Source organism: Eschrichtius robustus, chromosome 3 (genome assembly GCF_028021215.1).
Source record: "Eschrichtius robustus isolate mEscRob2 chromosome 3, mEscRob2.pri, whole genome shotgun sequence".
NCBI lineage: Eukaryota > Metazoa > Chordata > Mammalia > Artiodactyla > Eschrichtiidae > Eschrichtius > Eschrichtius robustus.
Window position 1 is genome coordinate 111724710 of NC_090826.1, and position 21952 is coordinate 111746661.

At 47.0% G+C, this 21952-nt stretch overlaps 1 protein-coding gene across 1 annotated transcript; it reads right to left on the minus strand.

Annotated features, from left to right (window-relative positions):
- Window positions 1–1144: 1144 nt before the first annotated feature.
- On the minus strand, window positions 1145–2154 carry S100A8 (S100 calcium binding protein A8). Its single transcript, XM_068538215.1, has 3 exons — window positions 2104–2154; window positions 1480–1641; window positions 1145–1329 (listed from the first exon to the last, which is right to left on the minus strand). The coding sequence occupies exons 2-3, from the start codon at window positions 1618–1620 to the stop codon at window positions 1204–1206; spliced, it is 267 nt and encodes an 88-aa protein (XP_068394316.1). The 5' UTR covers window positions 1621–1641; window positions 2104–2154; the 3' UTR covers window positions 1145–1203.
- Window positions 2155–21952: the final 19798 nt, after the last annotated feature.

The window sequence follows — 21952 nt, forward strand, 5'->3', positions numbered from 1 at the left end:
CACGACAAAGAGAAACCTGCGCACCGCAACGAAGAGTAGTCCCCCTCACCACAACTAGAGAAAGCCTGCGCATAGCAACGAAGACCCAACGCAGCCATAAATAAATAAATAAATAAATATTTTTAAAAAATAGTGAAAGACTCAGAGGAATGAGCTTCTACATATACACTCAAAATGATGCATTCAACTTTGATTCCATTCCAGAGATATACCGTAGACCAAGTTAAAACCCCTGGTGTAGAGATTCTGGTGACAGCTCCCAACCCCCTTCCCCATTACTAACACCACCACCCCATCACCTAAGTGGGGACAATAGAAAATGTCCCAAGGCACAGCATGGAAACTCAACTTGGGAGTTGGGTTCTGGTGAGAGGTGCCCATTCATCTTCTGGCCCTCCCATTTCCCCAGACCCTTGGAAATCCAGAGTAATGATGGGGAGATTATTTTAGATAAATCACTGATTACCAAAGCATTCACCCCACAGGGAAGCATTTGAGTACCCTATTCTTTGAGTTGATCTTTATTAATGTATTAGCCTATCTGCCCATTCCTTTATTATTTAATCACGTTAGGAGGTTGGGAATGGAGAGAGAAGGAAAGCTTCCAAAATCTCTTAAGGAGAAATTACAAGTGTAGAGCCAGGGGGCTTATTAGTGTTACTTAGTGTAGAACTCTAAGCATCCACTTAAAGTCACACCACACATAGAATCAATCTCTCTCTTTCTCTCATACACACACAGACACACTTCTACATAGTTATCTCCCTAATTTCCTAAAAGTTACATCTAAGATAATTAGCTGGAAATTACAACTTAGAGAACACTATGAGCTTTCCCTGCGTCACCCTGTTCTTCTATCACCCATTTGGGAACAAGTAGGAAAATCAACAGCTATAGTGTGTTGGACTTTGTAGAATCCTTAAGTCAGTGGAACCCATGACTCAGGACCGTGGGGCTGGAAGAGCCTTGGGAATCATTTAGGGAGAACATGGGGAAGAAAGCAGACAGGACTCATGAGAGATGGGAAGTGGGGGCAACAGAGGTTTGTTTTTCTTCCTTGGGTTTTCCAACCCTCCCTCCAACCCCCAGGACCCTCATTCCACAAGAGAAAAGCAAGAGACCAAGAGAGGCCTGAGGTATCAATTACTTTATTACTCTGAAGGGACAAGTCCAGGGGACCAGCCCCAGGGCTCTATAGCTCTGCTATTTGTGAATGTCTTCATGGGCTGCCAGGCCCACCTTTATCACCAGTGAGAGGAACTCCCGGAAGTTAAGTGCGTCATCCTCATTGACGTCCAACTCTTTGAACCAGGTGTCTGCATCCTTTTTCTGTGAAGATTGGAGAGAAAGAAGCCAGAGTGTAAAGATCTCAGGGAAGCTGAGGCATGGCTGGCTGCACAGGGCAACGCCAGGGACAAGTGACCCAGGGTGTCATCAGAGCCGGGCAGAGAACCCCGACCACACCCAGCCCCTCCTCACCTCCAAAAACTTAGGACACTCCGTCTGTAACAATTTCTTCAAGTCATCCCTATAGATGGAGTGGTAATTCCCTTTCACCAGGGAGTACTTGTGGTAGACGTCAACGAGGCAGTTCATGGCACTCTCCAGGTCCGTCAGCATGGTGCCAAGGATTTGTCCTACCTGGAAGACAGAGCACACGGGCAACCCTGGCATGGGGATGGTGCCTAGGGGGACACTCTGAAGGCTCATACTCCAAGGGATGGCTCTGTCCTGGATGGCACCATCCAGATAACTAAACCCAGCATAGGCTATGGCTATGATGGGAAGTGGGGGACGATGTGGATGAGGGTGTGGAAGGAAGCAGGGTATACACACACACACACAGTTACTGCCAGCTCTCCCCATGCCCCCAGCCGCTGCCCAGGAAGGGTCCAGCTTGGGAATCAAACGTGCCCTCACCCAAAAATACTAGAGCACTCGGCTCCTTCTTCAGCCCCGGCTCACGCTTCTCTTCCGGGAGCCCTGGACTCAGTCCAGACCTCCCCGAGCTTTCTCTCCCCTCCTCAGAGAAGGCTGCTGCACTCCTCAGCCCTCCCCAGGGGAAGCCCAAAGTGTGGGACAGACTGGGGCAGTTCCACTTACCAGGTCTCCCCAAAACAGAGTTGACAAAAAACATGCAGGGCTGAGTGTCGGCTCCCTTTTATAGCAATGAGGCTTGGCCAGCTGCCCAGGGCCTCAGGCCACTCAGAGGCAGCTGCTCCCTTCGAGGATTGCTACAGCCTCTGGTTTCCCAACCAGGTGAATGGGGCAATCACTGCACAGAATGAAAAGTTCTGATGCGGAGCTTGGAGCGGGATGGGGGGAGCACAGGAAAGGTAGAAAGAGGAAAGCTTTTGCCAGGCAGTGATGCCCAGCAGGAGAAATCAGGAAGACGGCATGGTGAGGACTCCTCTTGTAAGCTGCTAGCAACCTCTGGCTTGGTCAACCAGGATGCCCACTCCTAAGTCCTTCCGATGGTCGCTGTGGCTATTCCCGTGGCTAGTGGCCAGTCTGTGCATCTCTGAAATGGAACTGAAGTTGAGTGCATCATTTTGAGTGCATGAGTATAAGCTCATTCCTCCATAGTTTTCATCACATTCTCAAAAGGGTCCAAAGGCCCCTAAAAGGTTAAGAACACTTGTCATGGCTGCTGGATTTTAGTAATGAAAGGTGGAGTATTTCTACTGTTGTTCTGTGTGTGGCCGGACTTGGTGGGGACGTGTGCTGCTAAGGCCTAAATCAGTTTCTCTGCTGCTGTCCCTACCCCTTCACAACGCTCCTGCTCTGTGAAGCTGGGGGTGCACTGTGCCCCAGGAGACGGACGCTGGCTTGGAGTCCCTCAGTATGCATGAGGCACTGAGCCTCTGCATAAACAGCAGGGACCCTTCAACCCTCTCTGGGATGATTGTGTGCCTCTGACCCCAGGAGCCTGGGCTGAAGAGGAACCCGACGATGAGGGGTGGGGGTGGGGGAAGGTGGGCATCTTTGGAGAAGACAGAAGTGCTTCGTGCCCAGGAGGAGAAGAGGAGGTGGCCAATTCCCCCCGGATTTCAGGAGGACCAAGTCCCTCTCCCACCGAACAAAATGCCACTCAGATGAACTGGTTTCCAACACTGAAGATTTGCGGTGCATTTCTCTTGCTACAAAGCCCTTCGGACTCACATAGCCTATTAAGATACTGAGAACATGCCTATCAGGAAGGCGGGGCAGAGCCCACTCAGTCTACACACACAGAAGTCAAGCCCCCAGGAAGGTGAAGTGATTCCTCCAGAGTTTCCCAGTGCAGATGTGTCAGAGCCCAGACCAGATCCCAGAGCATCAGGCTCCCAGAGTGTGATCTGACAAGAACATGACTCTGCTGAGAAAACTCCTCCCCTCTCTCCCTCCTTCATGCAAATATTTACTCTGTGCTCCTCCAAGGCCTAGGCCATCACCGCCTCCTAGGGGAAGTAGATAGGATTAGCCTCTCTCTCCTTCATGTTTCTACAGCCCTTTGGGCTCCTTTTTGTCATTAACTTTATAGCTGTGTGACCTAGGGCTAATTACTTACCCTCTCTATGCTTTAGTTACATCAATTATTAAGTAGAGATGAAAAATAGAGTCTACCCTCAGCCTACAGAATAGGAGAGAATATTTGCAAATCATATATCTGAGAGGGGATTAATATCCAGAATATGGAAAGCCTACAACTCAACTCCAAAAAAATCAAACAACCCAACTGAAAACTGGGCAAATGTCTGAATAGACATTTCCCCAAAGAAGACATACAAATGACCCATAATCACAGGAAAAGATGCTCCACCACACTAATCATTAGGGAAGGCAAATCAAAACCACAATGAGATACCACCTCACACCCATTAGAATGGCTGCTGTCAGCAAAGACAGAAAATAACAAGTGTTGAAAAGGATGTGGAGAAATTGGAACCCTTGTGTACTGTTGGTGGGAATGTAAAATAGTGCAACCACTGTGGAAAACTATGGTGGTTCCTCAAAAAATTAAAAACAGAATTACCATATGATCCAGCAATTCTACTTCTGGGTATATACCCAAAATAATTGAAAGCAGTCTCAAAAAGATATTTGTACGCCCATGTTCACAGAAGCATTATTCACAATAGCCAAAATGTTGAAGCAACCCAAGTGTCCATCCACAGATGAATGGATAAATAAGTGTGGTATATACATGCAATGGAATATTATTCAGCCTTTAAAAAGGAAGGAAATCCTGACACATGATACAACATGGGTGAACCTTGAGGACATTAAGCTAAGTGAAATAACACAGACACAAAAAGACAAATACTGTATAATTCCACTTATATGAGGTACCTGGATTAGTCAAACTCACAGAGACAGAAAGTAGAATGGTGATTGCCAGGGTCTAGGAGGAGGGGGAGGTGGGGAGTTATTGTTTATTGGGTGCAGAGTTTCAGTTGCGAGATGATGAGAGTTCTGGAGATTGGATGCACAACAACGTGAATACACTTAACACAACTGAACCGGACGCTTAGAAATGGTTGCAGTGGTAAATTTTATGTTATTTGTATATTATCACAATTTAAAATATTTTAAAATTCGAAAGCCTTCCACCTAAAAAAAAATAAAATCTACCTGATAGTGTTGTTGTGAGGATTAATAATAGATGAAAAATATTTATGATTTGTGGGCTTTATTAATTTGCATTATATTTTAATTAAAGTTTACACACACACACAAAAATGTGTGAAGTGCTTAAAGCAGCGCATAGTAAGCAAGCACTGTGTGAGTGTACAGCGTGATTACTGCTCTGTAAATGTGCCTGATTCCCCAGCTGGGCTGTGAACCTTCGAGGACCCTGACTGGCTCATCCATCTCTGCCTCCCTGGGACCCAGCACAGTGCCTGGCATATACTATAACAGCAACAACAATCAATAAGAACAAACAATAGCAAAATAATAGCTAGTATTTACTGGGTTCTTACCATACACCAGGAATCATTGCAAGTGCTTTACTTACATCAGTCCATTTAATCCTCACAGTAATCCTATGAGTTATGTTCTATCGTAATTCCCACTTTACAGAAGAGGAAGCTGAGGCCCACAGAGATACAACATTTGGTACATCAAAGGACTTAGGCGACTTATGACCCACTGTGACAGCATCTACTTTCTGCACCTGCCTGGAATGCCTCTTTGCCAATAAAGTCCTCCTCCATCCTTCCTGCCCCAGCCCAGGCACCATCTGCTCTCGTCCACCCCTGACTCTCCTTCCCCCACCCTTATCAACACTGAGTTCATTCTTCTCTCCTCCATGCTACCAAACCCTTCTGCATCACAGCATTTGCCCTGCTATATTAGAGTTCACTTGTTTACTACCTGTCTTTTCTTTGGGTCTGGGAGCCCCTTTAGAGCAGAAATCACATCACATCCCGGGGCCTGGTGCATACTAGGGGCTCAGTTAATACTTACTGAGGGGATAAGTGAATGCCAAATTGAACACTTGATCTAGCCCTTACCCAATGCAAAAATTCCCTTTATCATACCCAGCCACTTTAAGTGGTTTTTGGAACAAGACAGGATATAGATCCATCAACCAAATGCAGTCTACCTTCCTTGGCTAGTCAACCTCTTGACAGGAAAATAGGGCTGTTTCTGACATCTAATATGACAAGTTTTCAGCCAGTGATCAAGCACTTGGTGCATACCTATTATTTGCCAGGCCCCTTCTATATGACCTGGCACAATACCATCTTACCCCAAATAGCGCATCATATTATCAAAGTGTTTTTACATCCACTAACTCTTTTGATAACCCTGTGAAATGGACATCACAGGTACAATTATTCCTACGTGACAGATGAGAAAACTGAGGCACGGGGAGTCACCTAAGGTCCTCTGGGCATACATTCTGCTTTGTGTTGGTGCTTAGGTGCCAAAAAGCACACTTTAGAACAACAGGGTCGCTTTTTCTGAGATTCTATTTCACGTTTGTTCACTAGCCCGGCATGGAGCTCACGCTGACCTCTTTCAAGGGGGGTGATGGTGAGGTTGATGAAGATGATGTTTTTCCCAGACCCTGGACCCCTCGGGAGATGCCTGCCTTGAAGCCACTCCCCTGAGAATGTCCCTGTGGAGACAGCTTTCTTCATCCAGAAAGGAAGGAAAACAAAGCCCCAGGTCCAGCAAGGGAGACATGAGCCATGACCCCCTCCAGCCTCATGCGCTTGTCCATGGAGCCTGCTGACCAGTGAGGCCATGAAATGCTGCCCCCAGAGATGCTTCCCCTGGACAGGCAGCCTTGGGGGCCTCCAGGAGGGCAGGACCAGGCTGAGCTGACCTGGCAGAAGAGGGTGTCAGGAATTGGGTAAGCACATGGGGGAAAAGGTAGCTCCTGTAATCAGACTGACAGACATGGGGCAACCATGGGGAGCGGAACCTAGTCTTGTTTACAAGAAACAGCTCAGTCCCAGCACACACAGTCCCTGGTGAGTCCCAATACCAGGCTTTTGCCCGCAGCTAAGGAAATGCGGACAGAGCCCGCAGGGTCGGTGGAGAAACCCCCCAGGAAGGGGCAGGAGGACTGGGCTGAGCCACCCCTTCATACTCCAAGCCTGTAGAACTCAACACATTTCAGGTGAGACAGGCAGGGAAGACCCACCTGGGCCTGGGGCAAGGGTGTCCTGAGTCACCCGGCCAACTGTCTCCAAGTCTCTGGACGCGACTAAGCGACCTGCAGGAGGCAACACAGACCTGGGTCATGGGATTCCAATCAGCAGGCGCCATCCCTGCATCACCCCCTCCCTGAGCACGCTCTGTGTGACAATGCCGGGCCCTGCGCGGGACATGGAGATGAGAGGACGTGGTGCCTGTCTTGGCAGAGGACACAGACACCAACACACTTCCATGCAGCAGGACAGGCACCTCCACAGGGGAAGTCCAGACGGAAGTGGGGGTGGGGGGCTGCTGACTTTTAAAAGGCGAGCACTGGGGATTGGCAAGCGTGGACGGGCATCCATGGCAGGCCTGCTTCCAAGCTCCACTGATCAGGAACAAAGGTCCCTGGCTCGGCCTGCAGGGCACTGCTCCCCATGTTTGGTTCACAGACCCAGCTGGCAAAGGGAACCAAACCAAGTCCCTTAAATGACACCCACAATCATCTGCACAGGAGAGCAACACAGATGATTACCCATTATTCTTCTGAAACTCATCGTTTCTATCACAATGCGCTCAGGACGTGGGTCCTCAGACCATCCTCAGAGAAGAAACCCTCCAGGAAGGACCCAGCAGGGCCTAAAGGCAGAGGAGACCACCCCAAGAGATTCTGCATCAGATTCGTGGGCTCCCAGGGAGAGACAAAAACAAACAACGCAGAAACAGGGCAGGGGCAGGTCTCAGCAGGGAGGGATCAGGGCGTCACAAATAGCCCAGAGTCAGAAAAACGCCCACATGCCTCATCATTTTTTTCTTAGTAAAAACCAGACCAAACCCTCCTCTTCTCCAGGAAGCCTTCACTGATTGACAGTCACCCATGTCCCACTCATCACTCTTCCCTTTGACAGGCTGCATTGCCGGCTTTGCCCTTGACTCCATCTCTGACTCATAGTGGGAAAAACCCACCTCACAATCTTCCCTCCCAGACTGGCCCGGACCTGCCACCCGATGTCAATTACCAGTGTCATCTTCCCCTCCCTGTCCTGGCCCCTTCCCAGGCCCAGGCTGCTCCGCTTTTGTTGGGACTCTCTTTTGAAGTTGGAAGAACTTCTGCCCTCCTAACTCGTGTTCAGTCCTGTATGTGTAGTGAATGACTGATCAGAACATCTCTGGTGTCACCTTCCCCTCCCCGTCCTCGCCCCTTCCCAGGCTCAGGCTGCTCCACCTTTGTTGGGACTCTCTTTTGAAGTTGGAAGAACTTCTGCCCTCCTAACTCGTGTTCAGTCCTGTATGTGTAGTGAACGACTGATCAGAACATCTCTGGTGTCACCTTCCCCTCCCTGTCCTGGCCCCTTCCCAGGCCCAGGCTGCTCCACCTTTGTTGGGACTCTCTTTTGAAGTTGGAAGAACTTCTGCCCTCCTAACTCGTGTTCAGTCCTGTATGTGTAGTGAACGACTGATCAGAACATCTCTGGTGTCACCTTCCTCTCCCTGTCCTGGCCCCTTCCCAGGCCCAGGCTGCTCCACCTTTGTTGGGACTCTCTTTTGAAGTTGGAAGAACTTCTGCCCTCCTAACTCGTGTTCAGTCCTGTATGTGTAGTGAACGACTGATCAGAACATCTCTGGTGAGCCCCGGCTTCCTTGTCAAGGAGCCAGCTCCCCAGGAGAACAGACTCCTCGCTCTCAGATTGAAAGCTGAGGGCAGGGGCTCTGTCTACCCCCCTCAGACAGGGGCTCCTGGGGGCAGGGGCTGTCTCTCACCCAAAATGGATGATCCTCAAAGTAGGACCAAACCTCTTCTTTCTGGACCCGGAGCAGATGCCCAGAACCAGGAACTGAACAACATCCAGAAATGTTTACAAAGTTGCTTTATTCTCTTCCTTCACAGCTGTCCTTACCGCAGACACACAAGGCAGAGCTGTACCTTCAGCTGCCCGTAGCCAGGTCGCACCTGCCCCCCAGCCGGCCCCTGTGGGGAGGCTGCCTGTGCTCCCCCTGATAGAGTCTGTGGTGGGCGCTGCGCTGGGCGCACAGCTGCCGGTGCTACTGCGGGTGGCAGTCCTTCACCAGCTTGCCCAAGCGGTAGAGGGCCTCCTCAAAGCAGATCTGCTTGTCCTTGCTCTTGTCTGCCACCCGGAACAACTCCGTGATGGAGTATGGCTCCTTCTGGCCCTGAGGGGTGGGCAGAGGGTCAACCACGCCCCCAGGCATCGCCCCGCAGCAATGGCCAGGCCCCACCCCCACCCGCTGCCTGCCGGTGGGAGGGCGGGGTGGGGGACTGTGGCCTGGTCCTGCCTGGAAGGGGCTTGCAGGACGCAGATCCTCACTCACACAGTCAGTGGCCAGGACAGCCTATGCGGCAGAATCCGGCCAAAGAGGCAGTGGCATGGTGGGCACCTCAGCTAACTGGACCTGGGGCTGCACGGGAGACAGAGGGTGCAGGCAGGGCTCCATTTGCTGGCTGGCTGCACACCCCACAACACAATCCACATTCGTCCACCATCGGAGGCTGTTTAAGCCCGTCTCCCCCTGCAGGGACAGCCCAGCCCAGGGGCTTCGGGGTGGAGAGCTGTGCCTAGCTCCTCCACACTGGGAGCTCCCAGGGCAGAGCCCACCGCCCCACGTTTCTGCATCTCCAGCACTGCTACAGGGCCAGCACCAGCTGGGGTCACATGTCTGCATGCAGTGGCACCGGCCCAGGAACTGTTTATGACACTGGGCCTATGTCACCTATGGGAGGGGCAGATCAAGGGAAAGGCCAGAGCCGTGGGCCCCGGAGCTGGCCAGGATGTCCCAGAGGAGGTGGCCCTCAGGGCTGAGAACTGGGGATGGTGTAGGGAGGAAAGGAGCATCTGAAGTGGAAGGGACAGCAGGGAGAAAGTCAGGGGTCAGAGGGCAGGTGAGGACAAGTTGGCGCACTGGGCAGTGTGGGTGAAGCAGGTTTCAGCAGGATTTGGCTGATAGGCATGGGGAAGCCGGCGTGAAGTTCTCAGAAAGCTTCCGGGAAGGACGTCGCTGCAGCCGTAAGCAGCTGTGGGCCTGGGGGTGACCCTCATCCTCATGGTAGGTCTCCCCCTCCAGCTCCCCCACTGCCCCACCATCTACTTCTTATAATCTTATCTCCTCTGCAAAGCTGGTTGACCCGGGAAACTGGAGGCCTACGGCCTTGGGCAGGCTCACACCGGCTTCCCTCATCTCAGCCCCCTGCCCAGGCTGCTATGTCTGCCCTGTGAGCCCCCGAGTGCAGGGTCTGAGGGTCCTTGCCCAGCCCCACGACATAAGCAACTGGCCCTGGAAAGAAAAAGGTCTCCCTAGAAACAAGGACTAAAAAGTCACCCTAGCCCCCGCCTTAGTGATCCTCATGGCTACACTCCAATAAACTGAGGGCAAGTCTGTCTCCTCTGACGTGTCCCAAAGGCAGTCAGGGGACACAAGAAGTGACCAGAGGAGGTGCCCCTCCTGGAATGCAGGGCCTTGAATCGGGCACGACCTGAAGTCCTCTAGTCATAACAGTCCAGAGACCCCGCTGGGGCTGGGCACCAAGGGCCGAGGGCAGCGCCCCACAGACACTCCCACCGGCCTTGCAGTCCCCAAGGAGCCCAGTAATCATGGGGCTGGGCCTGATGACAGAGGAGATGTACCGGCCTGCAGAGGGTGATTGAGCCCAGCCTGGGTTCCGGGGGGAGGGGGGTAGTGGCTTGTGCAGACCCCAGGAGAAGGGGCTGGGGTTCAAAGGGCAGTCCTGGGGCCAGGTGCTGATTGAACTGGCCTGTGGGCAGAGGGAAGATTTAGGACCCGTTCTCGCCAGAAGCAGGTCAGGCAGAAGAATAAACAGGTTTGGGGTTAGGACTAAGTTTCAGGCAGGAAATTTCAGGACAGGGAAGGACAGAAAATAAGGCTGGGCTGGGCCATGTTCCCCCCACCGCAGATCCTGCCCTCCACCTTCCCTCAAGGCCCCTCCCCTAGGTGGAAATGCTCTTGGGAGACAGCTGTACCTGCACTCTCACCACTCACTTCCACCCCCACAACCAACCCCATACTTCATCCCCACCCTACCTCAGACCCTACACACCGTGGTCCCCATGAAGCGGGGCACGTTGTCCACGAGTAGGGCCTTCAACTCCTCCAGGGACAGGGTCTCCAAGTCCCCCTCCCGGGCCGCATACTGGTGGTAGCAGTGGATGATTTGGAAGAGGGATTCTTCCACTGGCGTGTCTGTCATGGTGGCTGGGCCTGGGCCCAGGACAGGGGCAGCTCTGGAGATGCAGGGGGCAAGCAGCAGGGGACAGTGGAGAATCTGGGGGAGAGCACAGCACAGCAGGCCACACTGAGGCCAGGCCACAGCAGGTGGGCACTTCCTCCAAGAATCCTCTGCTCAACCTGTCTCAGGCCCCCTCCCTGCCCTCCATCTGACCCCTTGCAAACCTGGCTCAGAGTCCCCGCCCTGCAGGAAACTTTGCCGTGAACTCTTAGGACAGGGCTCTGTCCCTTCCCTGAGACGGGAGCCTTCCAGGAGACAGGAGCTTTGTTCTCCACCCCCCAACCCTGCCCTCGGCTTAGGAGTCCCCGAAATCAAGAATGAGAAAAAACTAGACTCTTCGAAGCAAGATGGTGTTTTCCAATGGAAATATTTTTAAACCCCTTGAGAAGGTCAGATCCCCACTACCATAGACTATTTTGTACCACAAACAGAATATTGAAATAATTACACCACCCCAAAGCCCAGGCCTGCTCAAATATCGTTTTCCTTTCTTGGTTGAATACAGACTGCACAGGGATCCCCATCTTTCTCCTACCCCTGCCCTGACCCTCTCTGAAGGAGTCTGCGTGCCATCTGCATGGCCCCGTGGCCTCCCATAGATTCTGTGCACTGCGGCTGTTCAGTGCCCAGTGGCGGGGGCAGGCAGGGGCGCCGCAGCCTCTCCCATCCCCCTGCAGCTCCATCCCAGTGCTCTGCACAGGTGACGGACAGATGCCCTCAACCCCCCGCTCCCCACTTCTTTCGGAGATGAGATCCCTGTTTTCGGGAGGCAGGGCTGTCCTGTCGGGTCAGCTGTCCTCCTTGGATTCTGGGCAGATAAGACCCAGGACAACTGGTCCCAACTCTTACAGAGCCAGCCAGGCACTGGGAGAAGCCCCTTATACACAGCATCCCATGTAATCCTCACAATGACCTTGTAAGGGAGACATCATTCCCTCATTTTCCTGAGGAGGAAATGAAATCCAGAGAGGTTAAGTAAATTTCCCAAAATCACACAAATGACCACCTGCAGCTAGATTCAATCAATGCCTTTGGGAACAACCCCAAAGACTTATAATTTTGGGCCCTTAACCCCTTCGGGGCCACAGTTATGCTGTTGGGACATCCATCTACACGGCACACATCCTCCAGAATGGGTAAGCAGCCCCCCTCTGCTTTCCTGGACCTGTGCAGACCCAACACAGCCCAGCCCACCCCTACAGCTCTCTTGGACGGGGTGCTGACCTCAATCACTGCTGGGCTGAGGCTGCTGTGAATCCACCGTCCCGATCTGTGTTTTATCCTAGAGATTCCCCTGTGCTCAGGCAGGAGGCAGTTGTGGGAGCACAGGCTCCGCCGCCCAGTCCCGCATCCTGCCCATCCATGGTGCCTCCAATTATGGCAGCCAGTGCTGTGATTCTTCCCAGGTTCCTAGCAGCATGACTGAGTCTTAATTGCATCCCTGAGATGCCATCACATGACACTTGCCTCCCACAATTAACTCAGCCAGTTTCAGGGACCCACCTGCCCTTAGCGCCTGGTCTGAAACATCTCAGAACCACAGAAGATCATGTTATCCGTCTTCCTGCCTCAGAGTTCATCATCCCAGCTCCAGGGCTTGGGTGGGGTCAGACACACAACTGAAATACATCTTCCTGGGATGTCCTCCTCCAGTTAGCGAACCCCCAGACTCCACAGTCATGAAGCACATTCACTCATCCAACAAATATTTCTCGAGCACCCGGCCCTCTCTAGGCAATAAGAGTAAGACATGGGGCCGGCTCACAGGATGGGGATGCGTGGAGGGGACAGAGTCACACACCGGCAAGAAGCACTGTGAACATTACTAATTTAGTGGCATGAACAGGGTACCCTGGGCACCCAAGGAGCACCTTCTGCCGGGAAAGGTGAGGAAGATTTCCTTAGGGTGATGCTATTTGTGATGGCACTTGAAAATTTGGTTGCAAAGAGGCGCATGGAGGACCAGGCACTCCAGACAGAGGAAACAGCATGGACAAAGGCTCAGGGGCATGAGAGAGAGTGGCCTGCTTAGGGGATGAAGCCCACAGGGTACATCATGACAAGCTGGAAGAAACAGGGCTGGAGAGGTGGGATGGAGACAAAATGTGAAGGGCTCTGTGTGCCAAACTAGAGCTGCAACTTTTGTCCTGCGCATAGAAAGTAGCTGATAGAGGATTTTTAAATGGGTTGAGTGATGGGTGAGAGGTGAGAGAGAAGTAGTAGGAATACCTTTACTATAAGGAAATAACCAACTGCAAAGTGGAAGTGATCTGCTCTAAGGGGGCCCAGATGTGTAGGCTTCGCCTCCATACAGGTGCCATCTGGGTGACAGGTCCTTGAGCGACAGATGAACTGCCTTCCCCCATCTCAAGCCTTCTCTCAGCCACCCCCTTCTATCGCCATCTCACCCATGCATCTCCCCTGGGAGGAGCCACGCAGGCTGATGAGTAAACCTCCCAGAAGGGGGCGCCAAAGGACAGGTAATTGAAGCAGAGATTAAGTCGCCGCACCCTGAAGGTTTGAGAGAAAAATAGGTAAATACTGAAGGCAAAACATTTTCCAGGGTGATCCTTCATCTACCCAACATAATGATTTCTTCAGCAAACAAGTGGTTCATCAGTACACTTTTATGTTTTGAAAATAAAAACAGGGCTCAAATTGCTAAATGGTAAAACAATTTGGCAATGCCAAGCTGCAGTTGCAGAGAATGTTATTGAATACGTTTGATTCAGCCATCATTCCCCTGGGAATTTATTCCAGGAAAGTAATTAAACAGACATTTAAAAGCAATAAATAGGGATTTCCCTGGTGACACAGTGGTTAAGGATCCGCCTGCCAGTGAAGGGGACACGGGTTCGATCCCTGGTCCAGAAAGATCCCACATACCACGGAGCAACTAAGCCCGTGTGCCACAACTACGGAGCCTGCGCTCTAGAGCCCAGGAGCCACAACTACGGAAGCCCACGCGCCTAGAGTGTGTGCTCCGCAACAAGAGACGCCACCGCGATGAGAATCCCAGGCACTGCAACAGAGTAGCCCCCGCTTGCTGCAACTAGAGAAAGCTCACGCACAGCAACGAAGACCCAACACCGCCAAAAAAATAAAAATAATAATTTTTAAAAAGCAATAAATAGGAAAATGTTCACAACTACAATATCTATAGCCAAGGGACAAAATAGAAATTAAAACCTTGAAAACAACAAATTAACAAATTTCATATGGCAATACATCCTTGGACAATCTCTGCATGATAATTTGTCACTCAAAAGGAGCTCCGTTTTTGGCCCATAGCTTGAAGGGGGGTGGGAGGTCATAGTGCACCCCTCTTCACCCTGCCTTTGTTCAATCTGGGAAAAAATTACTCTCCATACCATCCCAGTACATAATGATGACCTCCTTCCACAACTGTGATGTAACTACTGTTTTCAATTATTGTTATGCTGTGGACATGTTCTCACACTATTAATCAATGTGAGCCTGATTTTTAATAACTGCATAGTGATCATTTGTTTGCATGTATCTAAATTTGTTTTATTAATCCATCATTGGTAGACATTTAAATTACTTTAAGTCTATACATTTTAATCAACTCTTCCATAATGTTGATGTTTCTTCAGAATTTTGCCCTGTGTTCTAGGTGCTGGGAGAAGGGGAACAGAAATGAATTGATATCCCCTTCCCCTGCCAGAGCCACCACCCACCTCTCATTACCACAAGCAAGTGCCTGAACCAAGCCGACACCCACACACCCACACCTGGACAAGGGCATCACCGCTGCAGTGAGAGGTCCCATATACCAAACCCAAGAGGGATCCCCCCAGCCATGACTTCCTTCTGCGGGAGAAAAGGAGTATCCCAGCAGCCTTCCCCATCCTAACATGAAAGTCAATAGACACCTTTACAGTGTTACATTAGACTGTATGTGCCCAGATATTTACCTTTACCTGGGAGATTTATGCTTTCACATTGCTGTTTAGTGAGTTTTCATTTCAATTTGAAGAACTCTCTTAAGCATTTCTTGTGAGACAGGTCTAGTGACGACAAAATCCCTCAGTTTTGTTTGTCTGGTAAAAGAAAAAAGAAAAGGCCAGGATCTAATCGTTTCATGGGAGAATTCTACCAAACATTCAAAAAAGAATACCACTGCTGCTTAGAACCAAGATGGCGGAGTAGAAGGACGTGCTCTCACTCCCTCTTGCGAGAGCACCAGAATCACAACTGGCTGCTGGACAATCATTGACAGGAAGACCCTGGACTTCACCAAGGAGGATACCCCACGTCCAAGGACAGAGGAGAAGCCACAGTGAGACGGTAGGAGGGGCGCAATCAGAGTAAAATCAAATCCCATAACTGCTGGGTGGGTGGCTCACAGACTGGCGAACACTTATACCACGGAAGTCCACCCACTGGAGTGAAGGTTCTGAGCCCCACGTCAGGCTTCCCAACCTGGGGGTCCGGCAACGGGAGGAGGAATTCCTAGACAATCAGACTTTGAAGCCTAGTGGGAATTGATTGCAGGACTTTGACAGGACTGGGGAAAACAGAGACCCCACTCTTGGAGGGCACACACAAAGTAATGTGTGCATCGGGACCCAGGGGAAGGAACAGTAACCCTGGGGGAGACTGAACCAGACCTACCTGCTGGTGTTGGGGGGTCTCCTGCAGAGGCGAGTGGTGGCTCTGTTTCACCATGGGGATAAGGACACTGGCAGCAGAGGTTCTGGGAAGTTCTCCTTGGCGTGAGCCCTCCCAGAGTCTGCCATTAACCCCACCAAAGAGCCCAGGTAGGCTCCAGTGTTGGGTTGCCTCAGGCAAAACAACCAACAGGGAGGGGACCCAGCCCCACCCATCAACAGTCAAGTGGATTAAGGTTTTACTGAGCTCTGACCACCACAGCAACAGGGAGGGAACCCAGCCCCACCCATCAACAGTCAAGTGGATTAAGGTTTTACTGAGCTCTGACTGCCACAGCAACAGTCAGCTCTACCCACCACCAGAGCCTCCCATCAAGCCTCTTAGATAGCCTCAACCACCAGAGGGCAGACAACAGAAACAAGAAAAACTACAATCCTGCAGCCTGTGGACCAAAAACCACAGTTACAGAAAGATAGACAAGATGAAAAGGCAGAGGGCTATGTACCAGATGAAGGAACAAGAAAAAACCCCAGAAAAACAACTAAATGAAGTGGAGATAGGCAACCTTCCAGAAAAAGAATTCAGAATAATGATAGTGAAGATGATCCAGGACCTCGGAATAAGAATGGAGGCAAAGATTGAGAAGATGCAAGAAATGATTAACAAAGACCTAGAAGAATTAAAGAACAAACAAACAGAGATGACCAATACAATAACTGAAATGAAAACTACACTAGAAGGAATCAATAGCAGAATAACTGAGGCAGAAGAACGGATAAGTGACCTGGAAGACAGAATGGTGGAATTCACTGCTGCGGAACAGACTAAAGAAAAAAGAATGAAAAGAAATGAAGACAGCCTAAGAGACCTCTGGGACAACATTAAACGCAACAACATTCGCATTATAGGGGTCCCAGAAGGAGAAAAGAGAGAGAAAGGACCAGAGAAAATATTTGAAGAGATTATAGTCGAAAACTTCCCTAACATGGGAAAGGAAATAGCCACCCAAGTCCAGGAAGCGCAGAGAGTCCCATACAGAATAAACCCAAGGAGAAACACGCCGAGACACATAGTAATCAAAGTGGCAAAAATTAAAGACAAAGAAAAATTATTGAAAGCAGCAAGGGAAAAATGACAAATAACATACAAGGGAACTCCCATAAGGTTAACAGCTGATTTCTCAGCAGAAACTCTGCAAGCCAGAAGGGAGTGGCATGATATACTTAAAGTGATGAAAGGGAAGAACCTACAACCAAGATTACTCTACCCGGCAAGGATCTCATTCAGATTTGATGGAGAAATCAAAAGCTTTACAGACAAGCAAAAGCTACGAGAATTCAGCACCACCAAACCAGCTCTACAACAAATGCTAAAGGAACTTCTCTAAGTGGGAAACACAAGAGAAGAAAAGGACCTACAAAAACAAACCCAAAACAATTAAGAAAATGGTCATAGGACCATACATATCGATAATTACCTTAAACGTGAATGGATTAAATGCCCCAACCAAAAGACATAGACTGGCTGAATGGATACAAAAACAAGACCCATATATATGCTGTCTACAAGAGACCCACTTTAGACCTAGGGACACATACAGACTGAAAGTGAGGGGATGGAAAAAGATATTCCATGCAAATGGAAATCAAAAGAAAGCTGGAGTAGCTATACTCATATCAGATAAAATAGACTTTAAAATAAAGAATGTTACAAGAGACAAGGAAGGACACTACATAATGATCCAGGGATCAATCCAAGAAGAAGATATAACAATTATAAACATATATGCACCCAACATAGGAGCACCTCAATACATAAGGCAACTGCTAACAGCTATAAAAGAGGAAATCGACAGTAACACAATAATAGTGGGGGACTTTAACACTTCACTTACACCAATGGACAGATCATCCAAAATGAAAATAAATAAGGAAACAGAAGCTTTAAATGACACAATAGACCAGATAGATTTAATTGATATATATAGGACATTCCATCCAAAAACAGCAGATTACACGTTCTTCTCAAGTGCGCACGGAACATTCTCCAGGATAGATCACATCTTGGGTCACAAATCAAGCCTCAGTAAATTTAAGAAAATTGAAATCATATCAAGCATCTTTTCTGACCACAACGCTATGAGATTAGAAATGAATTACAGGGAAAAAAACGTAAAAAAGACAAACACATGGAGGCTAAACAATACGTTACTAAATAACCAAGAGATCACTGAAGAAATCAAAGAGGAAATTAAAAAATACCTAGAGACAAATGACAATGAAAACACGACGACCCAAAACCTATGGGATGCAGCAAAAGCGGTTCTAAGAGGGAAGTTTATAGCTATACAAGCCTACCTCAAGAAACAAGAAAAATCTCAAGTAAACAATCTAACCTTACACCTAAAGAAACTAGAGAAAGAAGAACAAACAAAACCCAAAGATAGCAGAAGGAAAGAAATCATAAAGATCAGAGCAGAAATAAATGAAATAGAAACAAAGAAAACAATAGCAAAGATCAATAAAACTAAAAGTTGGTTCTTTGAGAAGATAAACAAAATTGATAAGCCATTAGCCAGACTCATCAAGAAAAAGAGGGAGAGGACTCAAATCAATAAAATCAGAAATGAAAAAGGAGAAGTTACAACAGACACCGCAGAAATACAAAGCATCCTAAGAGACTTCTACAAGCAACTTTATGCCAATAAAATGGACAACCTGGAAGAAATGGACAAATTCTTAGAAAGGTATAACCTTCCAAGACTGAATCAGGAAGAAATAGAAAATATGAACAGACCAATCACAAGTAATGAAATTGAAACTGTGATTAAAAATCTTCCAACAAACAAAAGTCCAGGACCAGATGGCTTCACAGGTGAATTCTATCAAACATTTAGAGAAGAGCTAACACCCATCCTTCTCAAACTCTTCCAAAAAATTGCAGAGGAAGGAACACTCCCAAACTCATTCTATGAGGCCACCATCACCCTGATACCAAAACCAGACAAAGACACTACAAAAAAAGAAAATTACAGACCAATATCACTGATGAATATAGATGCAAAAATCCTCAACAAAATACTAGCAAACAGAATCCAACAACACATTAAAAGGATCATACACCACGATCAAGTGGGATTTATCCCAGGGATGCAAGGATTCTTCAATATACGCAAATCAATCAATGTGATACACCATATTAACAAATTGAAGAATAAAAACCATATGATCATCTCAATAGATGCAGAAAAAGCCTTTGACAAAATTCAACACCGATTTCTGATAAAAACTCTCCAGAAAGTGGGCATAGAGGGAACCTACCTCAACATAATAAAGGCCATATATGACAAACCCACAGCCAACATCATTCTCAATGGTGAAAAACTGAAAGCATTTCCTCTAAGATCAGGAACGAGACAAGGATGTCCACTCTCACCACTATTATTCAACATAGTTCTGGAAGTCCTAGCCACGGCAATCAGAGAAGAAAAAGAAATAAAAGGAATACAAATTGGAAAAGAAGAAGTAAAACTGTCACTGTTTGCAGATGACATGATACTATACATAGAGAATCCTAAAACTGCCACCAGAAAACTGCTAGAGCTAATTAATGAATATGGTAAAGTTGCAGGATACAAAATTAATGCACAGAAATCTCTTGCATTCCTATACACTAATGATGAAAAATCTGAAAGAGAAATTATGGAAACACTCCCATTTACCATTGCAACAAAAAGAATAAAATACTTAGGAATAAACCTACCTAGGGAGACAAAAGACCTGTATGCAGAAAACTATAAGACAGTGATGAAAGAAATTAAAGATGATACCAACAGATGGAGAGATATACCATGTTCTTGGATTGGAAGAATCAACATTGTGAAAATGAGTATACTACCCAAAGCAATCTACAGATTCAATGCAATCCCTATCAAATTACCAATGGCATTTTTTACGGAGCTAGAACAAATCATCTTAAAATTTGTATGGAGACACAAAAGACCCCGAATAGCCAAAGCAGTCTTGAGGCAAAAAAATGGAGCTGGAGGAATCAGACTCCCTGACTTCAGACTCTACTACAAAGCTACAGTAATCAAGACAATATGGTACTGGCACAAAAACAGAAACATAGATCAATGGAACAAAATAGAAAGCCCAGAGATTAACCCACGCACCTATGGTCAACTAATCTATGACAAAGGAGGCAAAGATATACAATGGAGAAAAGACAGTCTCTTCAATAAGTGGTGCTGGGAAAACTGGACAGCTACATGTAAAAGAATGAAATTAGAATACTCCCTAACACCATACACAAAAATAAACTCAAAATGGATTAGAGACCTAAATATAAGACTGGACACTATAAAACTCTTAGAGGAAAACATAGGAAGAACACTCTTTGACATAAATCACAGCAAGATCTTTTTTGATCCACCTCCTAGAGTAATGGAAAGAAAAACAAAAATAAACAAGTGGGACCTAATGAAACTTCAAAGCTTTTGCACAGCAAAGGAAACCATAAACAAGACAAAAAGACAACCCTCAGAATGGGAGAAAATATTTGCAAATGAATCAATGGACAAAGGATTAATCTCCAAAATATATAAACAGCTCATTCAGCTCAATATCAAAGAAACAAACACCCCAATCCAAAAATGGGCAGAAGACCTAAATAGACATTTCTCCAAAGAAGACATACAGATGGCCACGAAGCACATGAAAAGATGCTCAACATCACTAATTATTAGAGAAATGCAAATCAAAACTACAATGAGGTATCACCTCACTCCTGTTAGAATGGGCATCATCAGAAAATCTACAAACAACAAATGCTGGAGAGGGTGTGGAGAAAAGGGAACCCTCTTGCACTGTTGGTGGGAATGTAAATTGATACAGCCACTATGGAGAACAATATGGAGGTTCCTTAAAAAACTAAAAATAGAATTACCATATGACCCAGCAATCCCACTACTGGGCATATACCCAGAGAAAACCGTAATTCAAAAAGACACATGCACCCGAATGTTCATTGCCGCACTATTTACAATAGCCAGGTCATGGAAGCAACCTAAATGCCCATCAGCAGACGAATGGATAAAGAAGTTGTGGTACATATATACAATGGAATATTACTCAGCCATAAAAAGGAACGAAACTGAGTCATTTGTTGAGACGTGGATGGATCTAGAGACAGTCATACAGAGTGAAGTAAGTCAGAAAGAGAAAAACAAATATCGTATATTAATGCATGTATGTGGAACCTAGAAAAATGGTACAGATGAGCCAGTTTGCAGGGCAGAAGTTGAGACACAGATGTAGAGAATGAACATATGGACACCAAGGGGGGAAAACTGCGGTGAGGTGGGGATGGTGGTGTGCTGAATTGGGCGATGGGGATTGACATGTATACACTGATGTGTATAAAATTGATGCCTAATAAGAACCTGCAGTATAAAAAAACAAACAAAACAACTAATACTAAACTTTTATTGGGTTATTTGTATGGAAATATGTTAATATAAATGTTTCAGACATTACATGAAATTTCTAAAAATCTTATATTTGTATTTGTATGGAAATATGTATGGAAATATGTTAATATAAATGTTTCAGACATTACATGAAATTTCTAAAAATCTTATATTTGTATTTGTATGGAAATATGTATGGAAATATGTTAATATAAATGTTTCAGACATTACATGAAATTTCTAAAAATCTTATATGTTCTGGTATAATGTTATATGTAATAATCCTAGTTATTACTTTAAAATGTATATCTCAGAAATAACTAATTTTCTTGTCAACTGCATTATTATGAACTTTCATCAAATCTTTAACCGTGGTCATTTTTAAGTCTTTTGTCATTCACAGACAGTTCTGGGTGTACTCTGATGCTTTTGCAAATATGTTCCTATAAAAGGGTTTCATCTTCAAGAAATTCATGGAAAAGACTCTGACAAGTACAGGTTTCTGGTAACTGACTGTACTGCTGAACTGAATGAATAAGCATTTTCAGAACTCTAATGAAAAACTGATGAACTCATAAAAGTGCTAACAAAAGATCAAGATGAAAACAAAAAATTAATTACATGGGACTGAGTGAACTGATGAGGATGAGTATAATTTTTGTGACTTTCTGTCTGAATTTAAAAAAAAAAAAAATCCCACAAGGACTCAGAGGCAAAGAATATACAAATCAATTTTCACTGCACAGTAAAGGAGCTGTTACAGTGGAGGATTACTGGACTGAATGTCAATATTATGACATAGTGTGAGTGTGTCTCGTGTTTGGTAATTGCAGTCATTGTTGCTTTTGTTGTGGTCATCCATGTACAATGCTTGGTGTCAGTCTATTTATCTCTTGTAAAAATAAAATACAGTGTGTGTGTGTGAAAAAAAAATAAAATAAAATAAAATAAAG